Source organism: Pteropus alecto, unplaced genomic scaffold (assembly GCF_000325575.1).
Source record: "Pteropus alecto unplaced genomic scaffold, ASM32557v1 scaffold88, whole genome shotgun sequence".
NCBI classification, from domain to species: Eukaryota; Metazoa; Chordata; class Mammalia; order Chiroptera; family Pteropodidae; genus Pteropus; species Pteropus alecto.
Window position 1 is genome coordinate 11,815,337 of NW_006494611.1, and position 17,010 is coordinate 11,832,346.

At 34.2% G+C, this 17,010-nt stretch overlaps 1 protein-coding gene across 4 annotated transcripts in view; it reads right to left on the minus strand.

Moving 5' to 3' along the window:
- LCOR (ligand dependent nuclear receptor corepressor) overlaps positions 1 to 16,980 on the minus strand; it is a 112,249-nt gene extending 95,269 nt beyond the window's left edge. Inside the window, exons 1-3 of one of the 4 annotated variants that reach the window (XM_015599890.2) lie at positions 16,826 to 16,948; positions 16,458 to 16,531; positions 16,096 to 16,159 (exon numbers count right to left, since the gene is read on the minus strand). In XM_015599890.2, the coding sequence (XP_015455376.1) occupies positions 16,096 to 16,141 (46 nt within the window). In that variant the 5' untranslated portion in view covers positions 16,142 to 16,159; positions 16,458 to 16,531; positions 16,826 to 16,948. Of the gene's footprint in view, positions 1 to 16,095; positions 16,160 to 16,457; positions 16,532 to 16,821 lie in introns of all 4 variants that reach the window. The other 3 variants (XM_006925917.3, XM_025042343.1, XM_006925918.3) reach the window with 3 other exon arrangements.
- Between the last annotated feature and the right edge of the window lie 30 nt (positions 16,981 to 17,010).

The window sequence follows — 17,010 nt, forward strand, 5'->3', positions numbered from 1 at the left end:
CATATCACTAAAGAAAGTCAAACCACAAAGAAAGAATATGAAAAGAACAGAAACTACAAAGTCAGCCAGAAAACAATTACAAAATGGCAATAAGCACATACCTATCAATAGTTACTTTAGACATAAATGGACTAAATACTCGAATCAAAACAGAGTGGTTAAATGAATTTAAAACAAACAAAACAAGACCCACCTATATGCTGCCTACAAGAAACTCACTTTCATTGAAAAGGCAAACAGACTGCAAGTGAAACTATGGAAAAAGATATTCCAATGTGAATGGAAACCAAAAAAGAAAACCAGAGTAACTATACTTGTATCAGAAAAAACAACTTTAAAACAAAGACTATAGGAGACAAAGAAGGGCATTACACAATGATAAAAAGATCAATCCAACAAAAAGGTATAACGTTTTCAAATATTTAAGGACCCAATATAGGAGTACCTAAATATATAAAACAAATATTAATAGATCTAAAAGGAGAAAAAGACAATATAACAATAGTAGGAGACTTTAATATCCCACTGACATAATGGATATATCATCCAGACAGAAAACCAATAAGGAAATATCAGCCTTAAACAACCTATTAGACCAGATGGGCTTAACAGATACGGAATAGTCCATCCAAAAGCAACAGAATATATGTTCTTCTCAAGTTCACATGGAACACTTTCCAAGGAAGATCATATGGTTAAGCCACAAAACAACTCAATAAATGTAGAATAAAATCATATCAAGCATCTTTTTTGACTACAATGATATGAAACTAGAAAATACACAAATTGGAAAATTCTTGAATATGTAGAGATTAAACAACATGCTACTGAACCAATGGATCAAATAAAAAGGGAAATAAAAAAATACCTTGAGACAAATGAAAAAGGAAATGTAACATATCAAAATTTATAGGACCCAGGAAAAGCAGTTCTAAAGGGGAAATGTAGTGATAAATGCCTACCTTAGGAAACGAGAAAAGTCTCAAATAAACAACTTAACTTTACACCTCAAGTAACTAGAAAAAAACTGAAACCCTAAATTAGAAGGGTATGACAAAAATTAGAGCAGAAATAAATGAAATAGAGACTAAAAAGCCAATAGAAAAGATCAATGAAAAGAATTAGTTCTCTGAAAAGAAAACTGACAAACCTTTAAGTAGATCTACCTAGAAAAGAGCACTCGAATGTAATCAGAAATGAAAGCGATGTTACTGATACCATGAAAATATAATCATTTCAGATTATAAACAATTATTATATGCCAACAAATTGGACAACCTCGAAGAAACAGATAAATTCCTAGAAATATACAATCTATCAGGACTGGATAATGATAAAATAAATGATCTGAACAGACCAATTACTAGTAAGGAGACTGAATCAGTAATCAAAAACCTCCTGACAGCCCAGGACCAGATGGCTTCACTGGTAAAACTCTACTAAACATTCAAAGAATTGATACCAATCCTTCTCAAATTCTTCCAAAAATCAGAAAAGAAAGAAACTCTTCCAAGTTCATTTCATAAGGCTATCATTACCCTGCTAACAAAACCATAAGAAAAGAAAACTACAGGCCAATATCCCTGATGAACATAGATGTAAAAACCAACTCTCAACAAAATACAGCTGACCCTTGAACTACACAGGGCTTAGGGGTGCCAATCACCCATGCAGTCAAAACCCCACATGTATCTCAAATATTGATAGCCTCTTGTTGACCAGAAGCCTTACTGATAAAATAGTTAATTAACATATACATAATTATATGTGTTATATAATGTATTTTACAAAAAATAGAGAAAAGAAAATGTAATTAAGAAAAACATAAGAGAAAATATGTTGAAAAAAATCTGCATGTAAGTGGACTCACACAAGTTGTTCAAGGGTCAACTGTATTAGCAAACAGAATTCAACAATACATTAAAAGGGTCATACATCATGATCACAAATGGGGTTTATTCCAGGGATGCAAAGATGGTTCAAATCAGTCAATGCGATACACAACATTAACAAAATGAAGAATAAAAATCATTATGATCATCTCAATAGATGCAGAAAAAAGCATTTGACAAAATTCAACATCCATTTATAAAAAATCTCAACAAAGCAGGTACAGAGGGGCCGTACTTCAACATAACAAAGGCCATATGTGACAAGACCACGGCTAACATCATATTTAATGGTGAAAAGCTAAAAGCTTTTCCTTCAAGATCAGGAAGAAAACAAAGATGCCTACTCTCACCAATTTTATTTAACACAGTACAATCATGCACCACTTAATGGCAGGGATGTTCTGCAAAATGCATCGTTAGGTGATTCTGTCATTGTACAAACATCACAGAACATACTTACACAAACCTAGATGGTACAGCCTACTACTACCTAGGCTATATAATATGGCCTAGTTGTTCCTAGGCTGAAAGCCTATACAGCATGTTACCATACAAAATAGGAAATTAAATCAAGCACAAAAGCACATGATGCAATCAAGAAAGAGGAAAACACAAAATGTATAAGGATGGTGCCAGTGTAACACAGCATACGGTTTTATAGTAAACTTTTTAAGTTGAAAGAGTACACTTTAAAATAATGACAGAAAGTATAGCATGGTAAATACATAAATCAGTAACAGTCTTTTATCAAGTATTATGTACTGTACGTAACTGTATGTGCTATACTTTTACACAACTAGCAGCAAAGTAGGTTTGTTTATACCAGCATCACCAAAAACAAGTAATGCATTTTGCTACATTATGACAACTAGGACGTCACCAGGCAACAGAAAAATTTCAGCTCCATTTTAATCTTATGGGACCACTGTCATATATGTGGTCCTTTGTTGACTAAAGCATCACTATGTAGCGCATCACTGTATTGATAGTCCTACTCAGAGCAAGAAAAAAAAACAGCATCCAAATTGGAAAGGAAGAAATAAAACGGTCACTCTTTGCTGATAACATATTGTAAGTAGAAAACTCTAATGATTCCACCAAAAAAAATCGTTAGAATAAATTAATTCAGTAAAGTTGCAGGATACAAAATCAACATGCAATAATCTGTTGCATTTCTACACACTAATAATGAATTATCGGAAAGAGAAATTAAGAAAACAATCCTATATACAATTACATCAAAAAGAATAAAATACCTAGGATTAAATTTAATCAAGGAGATTGAAAGACCTGTATATGGAAAACTGTAAGACACGGATGGAAAAAATTGATGAAGACACAAATAAGTGGAAAGACAGTCCATGCTCATGGACTAGAAGAATATTGTTAAACTGTCCATACTTACCCAAAGCAATATACAGATTCAATGCAAACCCTATCAAAATTCCAAAGGCATTTTTCACAAAAATAGAGCAAACAATCCTAAGATTTGTATGGGACCATAAATGACCCTGAATAGCCAAAGCAATTTTGAAAAAGAGCAACAAAACTGGGGGCGCATCACGCTGACTGACTTCAAACCACATTACAAAGCTATAATAATTAAAACAGTATGCTATTAGCATAAAAACAGACACATAGATCAATGGAACAGAATAAAGATCCCAGAAATACCCCTATGCATATGTGGCCAATTTATGACAAAGGAAACAAGAATATACAATGAGGAAAAGATAGTCTCTTCAATAAATGGTGATAAGAGAATTGTAAAGCCATATATAAAAGAATGAAACTGGACCAATGTCTTACACCATAGACAAAAATTAATTCAAAATGAATTAAAGACCTAAACATTAGACCTGAATCTATAAAATTTCTGGAAGAAAACATAGATGGTCTTGACTCCGGTCTTGGTGATGATTTTTTTGGATATGACACCAAAAGGAAAGGCAACAAAAGCAAAAATAAACAAGTGGTACTACATCAAACTACAAAGCTTCTGCACAGCGAAGAAAACCATCAAAAAAATGAAAACGCAACCTACTAAATGGGAGGAAATATTTCCAAATCATGTATCTGATAAAATATATGAAGAACTCATACATCTGAACAGCAAAAAGCAAACGATCTGATTTTAAAATGTGCAGAAGAATACACATTTTTCCAAAAAGACATATAGATGGTCAACAGGTACATGAAAAGATGCTCTACATCATTAATCATCAGAGAAATGCGAATCAAAACCACAATGAAGTATCACTTCACACCTGTTAGAATGTTTATTATCAAAAAGATAAGTAATTAGTTTGCAAGTACATGGAGAAAAGGGAACTCTTGTGCACTGTTGGTAGGAATGTAAATTTGTGCAGCCCCTATGGAAAACAGTATGGAGGTTTCCCAAAAAACTAAAAATAGGGCTGTTTCATAGTGAAAATCAAGGTAATTTTTCTCAAAATATTGTAATTAGAAGGCTCCCCAAGACCTTATCTGACAAGGGAATAGGAAATGCAGAGAGATTAAGTGATGTACTTGCTCAAAACCATACAGCCACAGTCATACTTACACCAAAACCTAGTGCTCCTGCCTCAGGGGTTTTCCCATTCCACTCCAGGTCTATGATGAAACTGTTTTGTTACCCAAGAAAAACCCAATATTTTTTACCTAAGGAAAAAAATGCAGTGTTTGTTAGTTGGCAAAAAACCAAAAACTTGAGCATTTTTTGCCACTCTATCCTATAAAATGTCATTATAAATGTAATAATGTTAACGATATATAAGTTGTCATCACCCAAACCATTATACAGAGAAGTTATAAATATATAAAAGTTCTGAATAGACCATAGTGCAATTTAAATTCCAGAGAGAACAATCATTGTTCTATATTACAAAACTATTTAAAAGAAACTACATTATTTTAGGAATATATATAAAGAAGAAATTTTATGAATCAACTTCAACAAATTTTTTTCAAGCGAACTATTATTAAGCGAAGATGAAGTACTTCACCTCTTAGTCAATTCTCCTACACAGTATTTACTATTAATATGATTTCATACAAGAATAAACTAAAATTAGTTTTCTCTATATACATCCTATAGCTAGTAAAATGTGAAAATAAAATTTGTACGCAGGTCTGCCTAAATCAAAGCTATATTTTGTTGTTGTTATATGCAAGTGTTTCCAGAACGGGCCTTACAATGTGGTAAAAAGTTGGAGAACTGAAGAGAGGAATTAAACTTCTGAATACAGAGTACATTTAACAACCTATTCCATCCTATCAAGATACAATCTTTAAAGGTTCGCTGGTCAGGTTAATATTTGAAAAGCATGCAAATTCATGTCTAAAATTATTTTTGTGCATTATGTGTTTTCTCTAGAAGTTCATCAAATGTTCATGTAACCTGGTGTTTAAAAAAAAAAAAAAACCAATGGAAGAACCAATTAACATCAAGAAAGGTTGCATCTCAAGTTTTTTTTTTTTTTAATTCATAAATAGACAAAAGCCAGAAGAGACAAAACTGTTTGCATTGTATCAAATAAAGTTGTTTTATGGACTTCATTAACAATGATGCAAGTACAGCCAAAGATGTTCACTAAAAACAAATTTCATTGACTGTATTTCATTACTGAACTGTCTCATTATTTTCATTCTCTTAACTATGACCACTATTTCTACTTCTAAGGTCATTCTTATCCCCATGGGTTTCTGAAGGCATATGCTTCCCCAGACTAGAATATATACATAAATTTATTTTTAAAATTTAGTTTACTTCTTAATTTGATGTATTTCCGAACATATCAATTAATTTTACATGCACAAAAAGAGAAAAAGAAACGTAAAGAAAAGATAGAAATGTACAGAACAGGAAAGGAAGATGAATGAAAAGCTGTATCATGCAAAAGCAAGCTATTCATTCCTAAAAAAGCACTGACAGAATCCTAGACTGCATTACTAAACTAAACATCTGAAGACCCTGAATATTGTCATCTGAAAGCAAGCATTCTTTCGACATCAAGTTTAAAGTGTGTTACTTATTTCACAATCCAGTCAAATATAATAGCAACAATATCATTACTATCATTGCTTATAATTATTGAGTCACAGAAACCAAACACTGCCCACAGCATAATTTGACAACAGATCTTTTGTTTCTTAAGTCTTTATTCCTAACCTTTCTAACTTTTAACTGTATATATTCATATTCCTCAATATAGCTGATTTCATCTGGATTACATGTTAAAGAACATCTGACAAAATATAGATTGGCTGACTTAGGTACAGTAATTACTAAATATATTTTTACTTAAACATTCTGCAATTTTTAAAAATAATTTCTATTAAGTAATGTCTGAGAGGTAACATGTAAACATTTATTAATCAGCTAACAAACTTCCCACTTTTTCCAAAATAAAGTTTAAGTCCTCAGGAAAAGAAAAAAAGGCAAAACTGGGTGATCAACATCTCTGGTTCCTTGTCCTGTTACAAGGTCTGTTTATTTACTATCAATGGAGCTATATTAGAATACTCTTCTCTATTAATTTACATTCTCTTGCTTTTAAAAGATCAAAATCTGTAAATAATTCATCTTCTTAATAGTTTAACAGTCTTGACCAAACAACTCGTTCAGGTTGGACTATCACCTATGTGGCCCACTTTAAAAAAAAAAAAAAAATTAAGTCCGACACAGATTTAAAGCTCCTGATAACTCCTACCTAAAGTCTTTTCACTAACGTAGAAAATCTTAGTTTTTCTTCTTTATCTTTCCCCCATTTATGAATTTACTCTTGCCTTTCACCAATAAAATGAACTAATCTTTGATTTGGATATGTTATATAAAATTAAACAGAAGTTCTTTGCCTAAGGAGAGAGGGGCCAAAGGAAATGTTATTTTTAGATAAGGCTGCACATTGATAGCCATAAGCCATGAGTCTTGAAACTGTTTTCAGAGATGCATGTGGATTTCTGACTCTGTATACGCTTATTTAACATGCCACAAATCTATTCTAATAAATGCTCCACAGTGAAAAGCTATAGATAATATACATATAAATAAAAATTGGTTGTGCAAGTCTCACATGGAAAATAGCTTTACCACTTCAATCATACTCGTTTTTCTTTTTAAAATCAGTATAGTAAAATTCCAATGCTTCTCAAAAAGTTGTTGGAAATTAATCTATATCATTATTATCTTGATATATTCTTTCCGGAATAGAAACCACATCTAGATGGAGTACCCAATATAGTGTCACAAAAATATTATTGCTAAAGGTAACTGTGAGGTTTTCAATAAACAAAAGTAAAACTTTAGTATGCTGACCATGGAATGTAGGTGCTATATTAACTAAATCATTTAAAAAAGATTAAACACACACAGAAAAATGACTAGCCTAAAGGTTTTTTCAATAACTATTCCCAAAGATTTATGGACTTCTTAATGCCCATTAAAGTATCATTTTATTGTGGTCAGATAAGCTAATCAATGTCCACTTATACAAGTTAAACTTTGTCAGCTTCCTTATTAGCTGAATGAAAATTCACATAACGTAACACACAAGTATTTACATCATTAATCATGCAATTTTAAAAAACTGCATTTTAACACAGGAACATTCATAAACATTTATGTTCTTCTCACTTTTTATTCTTAGGTAAGAGTTGTTTCCCATTTTATTTTGATAGGAATTTCTCCCTATTACCTTTGTCACAACACTTTCCTGTTTCTACTAATGAAGCATTTTGTCTTAGACAGTGATGTTGAAATTGCCAAAACAGCATTATCATTTTTAAAATTTGCCAAATCGCTCCTCCCCTTCTCAGATTTGAGACACTAGTCGGCAATTTCCCTTTCCATCACACATTTTAAAAATATTTATTGCCAGCTGCACCAAATCTAAGTCGCGGTTAGAAGGTTCTAGAAATGAGAAGGCATTTGGCTAAAATCCAAGAATTCTAAATCCTGACCTCAATCTGCTTTACACTGTTCACTCCTCCACCCCCACTTGAGGTCTCTGGGAAAGTTATGAATAGAAGAAAAGGCCAGGCACCTACACACTGTTACTATAAAGCTTTTGTTACCAACTTCAGAGTGCTCTGTGAACTAGGCTGGTCCACATAGAAAGCTCACCAAGCTCAAGGTCTAGAATCACTTGGCTATCCTGTGCTGTCTTTCCTCTTTTAAGGCTATATTCAAAACTTAGCCAATAGTGAAGAAAGGCCAGTCTAGCAACATATGAAGGAAAACTAAGCCAGTAGAAACATTCAGCTCAGAATCCTATTTTGCTCTGAATACCACTGACAAAACTAAAAAATCAAGAAGAAAAAGGAAAAACAAAATAGGACTCTAACGCTAAAGAGAAGGAGACAAGGCATTCTAGGCCAGGGAATTTAAAGAGTACTTCTGTTACCATTTATGGTAAGATTATGAGTAAAGAAACCAGAATTCTTTAATATGATATAAATCAAGTATGCAATTAGTAGTTGGAAAGAAAGAAAGGAGGCAACTTGGTGGAAACAAGTAGGAAAGTCTACAAGAAAGATGTTGCTTTAACGTTAAGATTAAAGAGGACAGGCTTTTAAATTTCAATCCCAGGCGTACCACTCTAGGTGAGTGACCATGAATGAAATCCTTATCTTTCCAAATCAGTTTCTCCACCTGTAAAATAGATATTAACATCAAAGGCTCTTGTCTGGCACATAGTAAATGCTGACTGTATGGCAGCTTTTGATAAATATTAATTTTAAAAAGACTTGTCTTCTCGTATTTAGATAATACCTCTTTATCTTTAAATTTATGAACCACTTGATGGGGATGGGAAGGAGACAGTACTATACAAGAGACTGTAGAAAAGATTCAATACTAAATATGATTTACTTCAAAATAATCCAGGGAGAATGAAACAATGGCCATTAGTTGATGTAGCTGGGTTTTCACTGTACAAACTTTTGTGTATATTTAAAGTTTTCCTACAGATTTTTTAAAAATTTCCTTTCCCTTTAATACGGCTGGAGAAGAAAACAAGTTCTAGCATCACTTCTACGCTTCATAAATCATAAATCTAAAAGATGGAAAGAAAAGTAAGAGAAGAGGAGACTATCCAGTGGGTAGGTAAAGAAGTAAACACCTGCAAATGACCTAGAAAATATGCATACATTGACTGAGAGGAAGTGGAGTATTCAGAAAAAAAGCCAATAAATACCCTTGCATTGAGGACAATCAAAAAAAAGTGGAGAGCATCAAACTGAACATAAGAATGTCTTAATATAAAAAATTCAACTCCTTCCTCTATATAAATTCTATACTTTTAAAATCTGCATAAGCTGATAATTCTAAATGTACTAGTACAGCATGAACTTACATTAGATATGAATTCTAATGTAAGTTCATAAATATATTTAAATATTTTTAAATATTAAAAAAAATAAAATATATTTCTTTGTGACAAATTCATTATTTTTCACATGTGTGATTTTCTTTTACCATGGAAGATATACCTCGTAGATTCCCTTAAAATTAGTTTTTCTTCCCCTTTACTTTCTGAATTTAGGAGAGGGAGAACATACCTTCAACTCTCTGGAAACCTCTAAAAAAGTCAACAAATAAAAGAAACAAAATAATCATTTATTGATAATGACCATGATAAAATGATTCAGATTTTATGAAAAATAAGCTAATCATGAGACTGAATAATAGCCACAGACTATCAAATATTATCAATGGGAATTAAAATGCTAATACAATAATTTTTCCAATAATAATAATTCCCATGGGAAATAATATTGGTGTTCACATCTTCTAGCCCAAAAAGTTAAGTCTCAATGCATATCATCTTTAACAGAGGTAGAAAACTATTATGTAATTTCATATAGTAATTGAAGCAAGTTAAAAGTTTTCTTCTGGAAGAGTTCAGTTCTGTGTTTTACTTTTACCTGAGAAGTTAGGTATATGTTTCAAATACTAAAATATCATACAATTATTTCTATGGATAAGAGGGAAGTATTTATGCTAAGGGAAATCCTTTGATTGATTTAATAAGAGTTATTACTCAATGTTTCCCAACTGATCAATTGTTTTTAATACCCATCTTCACCTTCCTACATTTCTAAAGACAAAAAAAAAAATAATGTATGCGAAACTTTTCTATAAAGTATAAAATGTAAAAAAATAAGAAATAAAATAAACAGTATAAAATGTGCTATAGAGCTATGAAATGGTGACACAATTATTAGATTTTTCTGACACTTCCTGCTTTCTATATGTCAAGTTTTTGAGTTTACTTATTCTCCAGGTTAAATTGATCAAAAATCTCCTGAGACAATTTTGTTTCTAAATGATCTCCTTCAAACTTTGTAAAACTGTAATGGAGAAACTGTTAATGATTTAGAAGTTTTAAGAAATATTACTTTATTTCAAATGGTAAAGTACAGCTGTAATAGTATTTCATACAATTTTAAGATACAACTGAGTAGAATTTCTTTTTTCTCTTTAGTATGAAATGTCTCAAACATACTCATTTTTAGTTTCTCAACAAAATTTGAAATGTAAGTCTAAATCACTGGTTGCATCCCTATTTTTTTCCTTTTAGCTATTCTCTTTGAAACATTTTGCTCTTATAATTCAAAAACACACACTGCACAAAACTAGATTATAAGGACTTCATTATAGGCTTCCAGTCAGGATGGCAGAGTAGGTAAACACTGTGTTTCCCTCCTCTCATGACTACATCAAAACTACAACTACAGAACCATCATCGAGAATCGCCTGAAATCTAGCTGAACAGAAGTCTTATAACTGGGGACACACAGAAGAGGCCACTTAGAGACAACACTGTAAGCTGACTGTAATTTAAAAATTAAAAACTTATTTAAAATAAAAAAAGAAACTAAAAGTCCACTTAGGAAAAAAGAGAACTTCATTATACGGGCACTCAACAAAAACTAACTTTACACACATCACTTCCTTAGACTGCATAATAATGAATTCAGAAAACTAAGTGATAGACCAAAAGAATCCATAATTCTCTTTAATAAAAAACAAATAAACATATAGAACAAAAGGAATAAAAACAAGACAAAAATCCTTAGGTGTCAATCATCACTATATAGCTTTCTTAACTTGCCCCTCATAGATAATCCATTAAGTAAAGGATTCTCAGATATCCTGCCACCTACCTCATAAGATTCTCAATTTCATCCTTAAGACAACACTGAACCCATCACTATAACAGAGCAAATCTAACCAACTCAAAAATCAGAAAAACTAAGGCTAATGACAAAATTCAAGTCTTTTGAAAACAGTTGATTTTAATTTAGCGCGAGAAAATAAAATCATAATTTGCCATAAATATAATCTGTCAGATAGCTGCATTTTGCGAACCAAAAAAAAACAATGCAATCTTAAATTTCAAAAATACTGCTACTGTATAATTTCTCTCGCTATTCAAACTTAGACTAATCAGACAAAATGTCTATATAGAGTAAAGGTATCCTTCTCTACCCAAACCTTTATTTCCTATCCAAAACTCAAGCACAGAACAGATTGGAATAATGTGGTTTATCACATTATCTGAATACTCACTACAGAAAAAGCAGGAATTTAGAAGATTTAGATAGCAAAATATATCTGTATTGTTATGCAACTCCATCAAATAACTAACAATTTTAATAATTCATAGAAAAAGATATTTAAGGAAGTCTTTCCAGAGTAATTCTAGTCCACTCTGATCACTATTACATACACTATTTCCTCCACAAAATACAACAGGTCCTTGAATAATGCGTTTCATTCAATATCATTTCGTTTTAATGTCGATGATGTCATGGGAACTTAACTCTTGTTTATACCAATTAGTCTATGGTAAAATTGGTTTCATTATACATCGCTTCACTTAAAGTCACGTAATGTAAGTGAGGACTCACAGTAAGTGAGGACTTAATATATACTGCAGTTTATCTTCTGATCTGTAATTATTCTCAAATTGAGAGTATGATGAGAAAAAATGTGTGCAAATCATATACAGATGTGGGTGTAGTATCCAGAATACACTCTCAAACTCAACAATAAAAAGACAAATAACTCAGTTTAAAAATGGGCTAGGGATGTGAACAGACATTTCTCCAAAAATATACAAATAGCCAACAAGCATATGAAAAGATGCTCAACATCACTGATCATTTGGCAAATGCAAATCAAAATCATAGTGAGATACCCCTTCATACCTGTCCACTAGGATAGCTATAATCAAAAATAGAGACAATAACAAGTGTTAGCAAGAGTATGGAGAAAGTGACACCTCACACATTGCTGGTGAGAATGTAAAATACTGCAGCGGCTTTGGAAAAGTTTGACAGTTCTTCAAAAATCTAAAACACAGTTATCATATAACACAGCAATTCCACTCCTAAGGACATACCCAAGAGAAGTGAAAACGAATGTCCACACAAACGATGTTGATGTTCATAGCAAGCAGCCTTACTCATAATTGGTAAAAAGTAGAAGCAACCCAAATGTCTGTCAAATGATGAATGGATAAACAAAATGTACTATGTCCATACAATGCAATCTTATTTAGCCATTGAAAATAAAGTGCTGAAACATGCTACAACATGGATGAATCCTGAAAACATGCTAAGAAGCCAGACACCAAAGGCCACATGTTAGAGGATTACATTTATATGAAATGTCCAGAACAGGCAAATCCACAGAAAGTAGATTAGGGGTTGCCCAAGGCTGGGTCATAGGAAGAATAGGAAATGACTGCTAATGGATATAAAGTTTCTTTTCCTGGAATTAGATACTGATGTTTGCACAACCTTGTATATAAATTAAAAAACACTGATTGTTTTTAAAGGGGTGAATTTTATGGTATGTAAATTATATCTCAATTTACAAAAAGAAAAAATTTTAGGGTATGGACCTGGGATACTTCCTATATACAAAAAAGCAGGAAATAAAATAAGCTAATAGTTTACACTGGAATTATCCCAAGGCAATGGGCAAGTATAAGGAATAGTTTAATTTTTTTTAATACTTGCAAATAGAGCAGAAAATTTGAAGGGTAGTGATGCTAAGTTTTTAACTTGAAACTACAAAACAAACAGCTTTCTTTATTCACATCTACCCAAAATCCAAATTCCATACAGCAGATATAAAGAAACATAAAGAAAATAAGAATCAAAGACCAGTTTAGAGGCACATCAAAACAAAGCCCCACGCCCTGAGCCTTCAAGGCCAGTTTGCAAACCAGGAAAGAAAACCAATCTCATTACTCTGTATATATCTTTATTTGCCACGGAAAATACTTTGTTTCCAAATACTAAATCCAACCTCCAAGGACAAAAAATTTGCCGATACTAAGGGTATTCAAAGAACATGCCATTGATTTTAGGCAATGCCAAAAATGGGTTTTGTGCAATGGAAGAATAAGATATAATTCCAAATGAGCTTAGAAGAAACACTGTTGTGGATGACAATATTGTCCCTGTAAAGGTGACTTAAAAACAATCTGTGTTATTACAGAGTTCCACCATTGAAATAAAGGAAACATTCCTTCCCCGTGCTAAGAAGCCAAAATGTTTTGCAAACTGCAATTTGCCTAACAAAGAGACTCCACACTTTTTACCCTGCATTAAAAAATCCTACCTTTACAAACCTATCACCTATACATCCCCTACATGAATCATGGAGTGCAGTTTAAACAGACAACCCATTCTTGTTCTTTTCCATTTTTGCTCATTTGTTTTTCATGACAGGAATATCTTTTCCATATTCATCAAAATGAAGCAAAAATCTGCCAATTTCTTCATGAAGCCTTCCTTCATCATCTCAAAAGATTTCATTTCAAAACACCCCTAGAACTTGCTTGCACCATCATAAGGCATATTTTGCCTTGTATTATAACTGAATACACTATACATTCTCTAAGGACTAAAAGTTCCTGAAGATTAGGGCAGCTTTCCCAGTATCTTTGTTTGCCCACAGTGTCTAGTACAAGGGAGATGCTTAATAAAGATTTGAATGAAGTACTTACCTACCTTTCGTTCCTAAAAACAGCACTACTAAATAAGTAACTAAATTATTAGGCAAGTACTCAGAAGTGGCAAGTCCACATAGACAGTGAATACCTAAGTCTCACTCTGTAAGAAATTTCAGGTCATCCTGTGCAGTCCCATAGGGTTAAAAAAAATAGCATGATTCAGATGCTTCCTAGAATTGCTCCAGCTACACGCACAACTGAGGAAATCAGGCCAATCCAAAATAATTCTAACTCAGAGACTCATCCTGCTATCCTTCTTCATCCATGCTAGAGCTAATAACTTTCTGTACTTCCGGAAGAGCTTCTTGAGAATACAGCAAGGATGAGGAGAAGCCAAGCAATAAGTTATGTCACACCAGGCAGCAAAGAGAACCTCGTTCTTACTGGAATCAGGACTGATCATCTTCGCCGCAATAATCAGGTGACAACCAAATATTCACCTTGCTCATAATCGCTGTCTGAACCTGCTACTAAGTCCAAGTCGACTAAAACCTAATAATGAAAATTCCAAAACCTCCACCTCTACATTCACTTCCACAATCCAGATGCATGCCCCCACCCCCCCAAAAAAGAAGTGAGAATTAGATTTTGAAAATGAGCATTCATTTTTAATACAAAGACTGTTATAAATTAAATATCATTTAGAAACCAAATTATCCCAAAATATTAAGATAATCAGTCAACAGAATCAAATATAAGGTTACTATTCAAAATCAATCCCATTAAAATAAAAAAGAAAATTATTACATCTGTTAGTGACATTCGACATACATAGCTGTCCCTTGGACTATATATATGGATCATTGCCAGCCCCTTTAAATACAGCAAGTTAACACTACAACTGATTTCCTTAGAACTCCCCTCTTAAAATACAAAATTACATACAATCAAAGAGAAATGAGACTCAATTAATTTTAGCTGGGAGACTTAACTACATATTATTGCTCAGATTAAAATATTGCTGTGCACTCTGGACTCTAATCTCCTGAACTTTACTATCTCGGAAGTGGAAATTTGGAGTTAAGAATATACTTTAAGAAATCTGATCACCAGATTAATATCCTCCTTCAAAAAACGAATCTAAAACTTACCAATCAATTAAGATATTTACAGGATTTATTAGTTATTTTTAAGAAAAAAAAAAAAACCTTTTCAAGCACCAACAGCACCTAACCACTAAAACTAGAAGTGTCTGATAAAAAGGAGGCCTGAGGCAGAAGGCAAGGATTCAAAGCAAACAATTAAAATAAGATAAACAACTCATTAAAACCATTTAAACTAAAGCAACAGTAACTTAAGAAATCTACAGGATTATAGTTATCAATTGCAAAATCTTTTAAATATGAAAAAGCCCTACTAAAAATACCAATCATTAAAAAATTAAGCAAATACAAAAACTAAGAAATTCTCCAAAATAATTTCAGGTTTTATATTAACTCACAATTCTGGAAACTCGTTAATTTCATGCTTCTCAAAACCTCCTCAATGCGTTATAAAGCTCTTTTATATGACGGTTACAAATAATACAGAATTCAAAAAGTGCTTAAGAGACATAACATTTCAGCAAATATATGATAGGGTTGAAAGAATAAACCCAGCAGAGGCAGAGCAAATGATGACAACCTAAAGGCTGATTCCTGGAGGGCAGAGCTGGGCTTGGATTGGCAGGAGGGAAATTTTAAAATACACTCACAAGACAAATTATACCAAAAAACTGATTCATGCCTTTATTATTTACACAAGCATGTTTTAAAATGTACTTTCAACCTTTGGACAACCAGTGATATCAGATACCTTAAAGCATTATTGCTTATATTAATTTTGTTACAGTTTTAAATCCTTCACAAAATTCACATACATTTTCATAATGAAACACTACAGAAATGGAAGGCTTATATCCTCAAAGTAAAGGTTACCTTATTTTTGACTTGTTTAAAGTTTCAGTTTTGCTTTATAATCTATTACAGAAAACATCCCCTTGTGGGACATTGTAAAGGGCATACCCTCCTGTCAAGCCAGAAAGCTCAAACACAAAGACACTGAACGAACCAAGTGCTGTAATTCTTCCAAACTGAGCCTCTCCAACACCCCCTCCACCCTTCCCCCCCAACAGATATGTCTATTAAATCAGTGTCTGTTCTCCCCCTCGCACAACAAAGAGAACTTCTCACCGCATGAAATTGCCGCTGAATGGACACCAGAAAGCAGGATTTGCATAATTCCTCCAACGAAACCCTGTCGGGAAGGAGGGGAAGAGGGGCCCAAGAGAACGGATACAATCTCCTAGATTCTGCTGGGGAAGATCTGGTTCCTAAGAATATTCCCCACGAGTGGGGAGGGGGGTGGAATTCTGGGCCTCCCGGAGGACTGGGCGTGGGGGACGGAGGACGACGAGAGAGCATTTCCCCACACATTAGCAGCACCGAAGCAAAGATGGGGAAATGACAATACTGAGGACAGGAGAGTCAGACACAAGGATGAACTGAGGCTAGGGGGCGGCGGGCGGAGCGGAGACACCACACGGGCCACTTACTTTTTGGAGGGGGGTTAAATATATGAGCTAAGCCCTTATGGTCCCGCCGGCCGCCGCACAGAGGGAAACGGGACCTTGGGAGAGAAAAACAGACAAAACACATAGTGTGAGAGGCGCAGCTCCGCCGCCCGGCCCCTCCCGGGGAGCCCCCGTTCACATTCCCTTCTGCCCGCAGGGAAAAAGCCACCCGGGGCGGCCCAAGGTCCCCGAGGCGGGGGTGAAGGGGGAGGTCGAGGCTCTCGGCTAGGCGGCGGCTCCGGCAAATCCCCCGGGAGGGGACAAGAGCGACTTGGCTTCTCATCGGACCCGGTCCCACCTCCCTTCCTCCCCGCCGCGCACACACCGAACACAAATACACACACACCGACCCGAGCGTCGAGGATTAACTCCCCGGCCGCCGCCGCCACCGCCGCCCGCAGAGGAAGTGCAGCCGCTGCCCCCCGCGGCCATGACACCCCACTTGGCTCGGTCAGGCGGACCCGGGGCCTGTGACAGCTCCGGCTCCCTCCGCCCCCATCTCCACCTCACGCCTCGCACACGCCCGAGCGCCCGC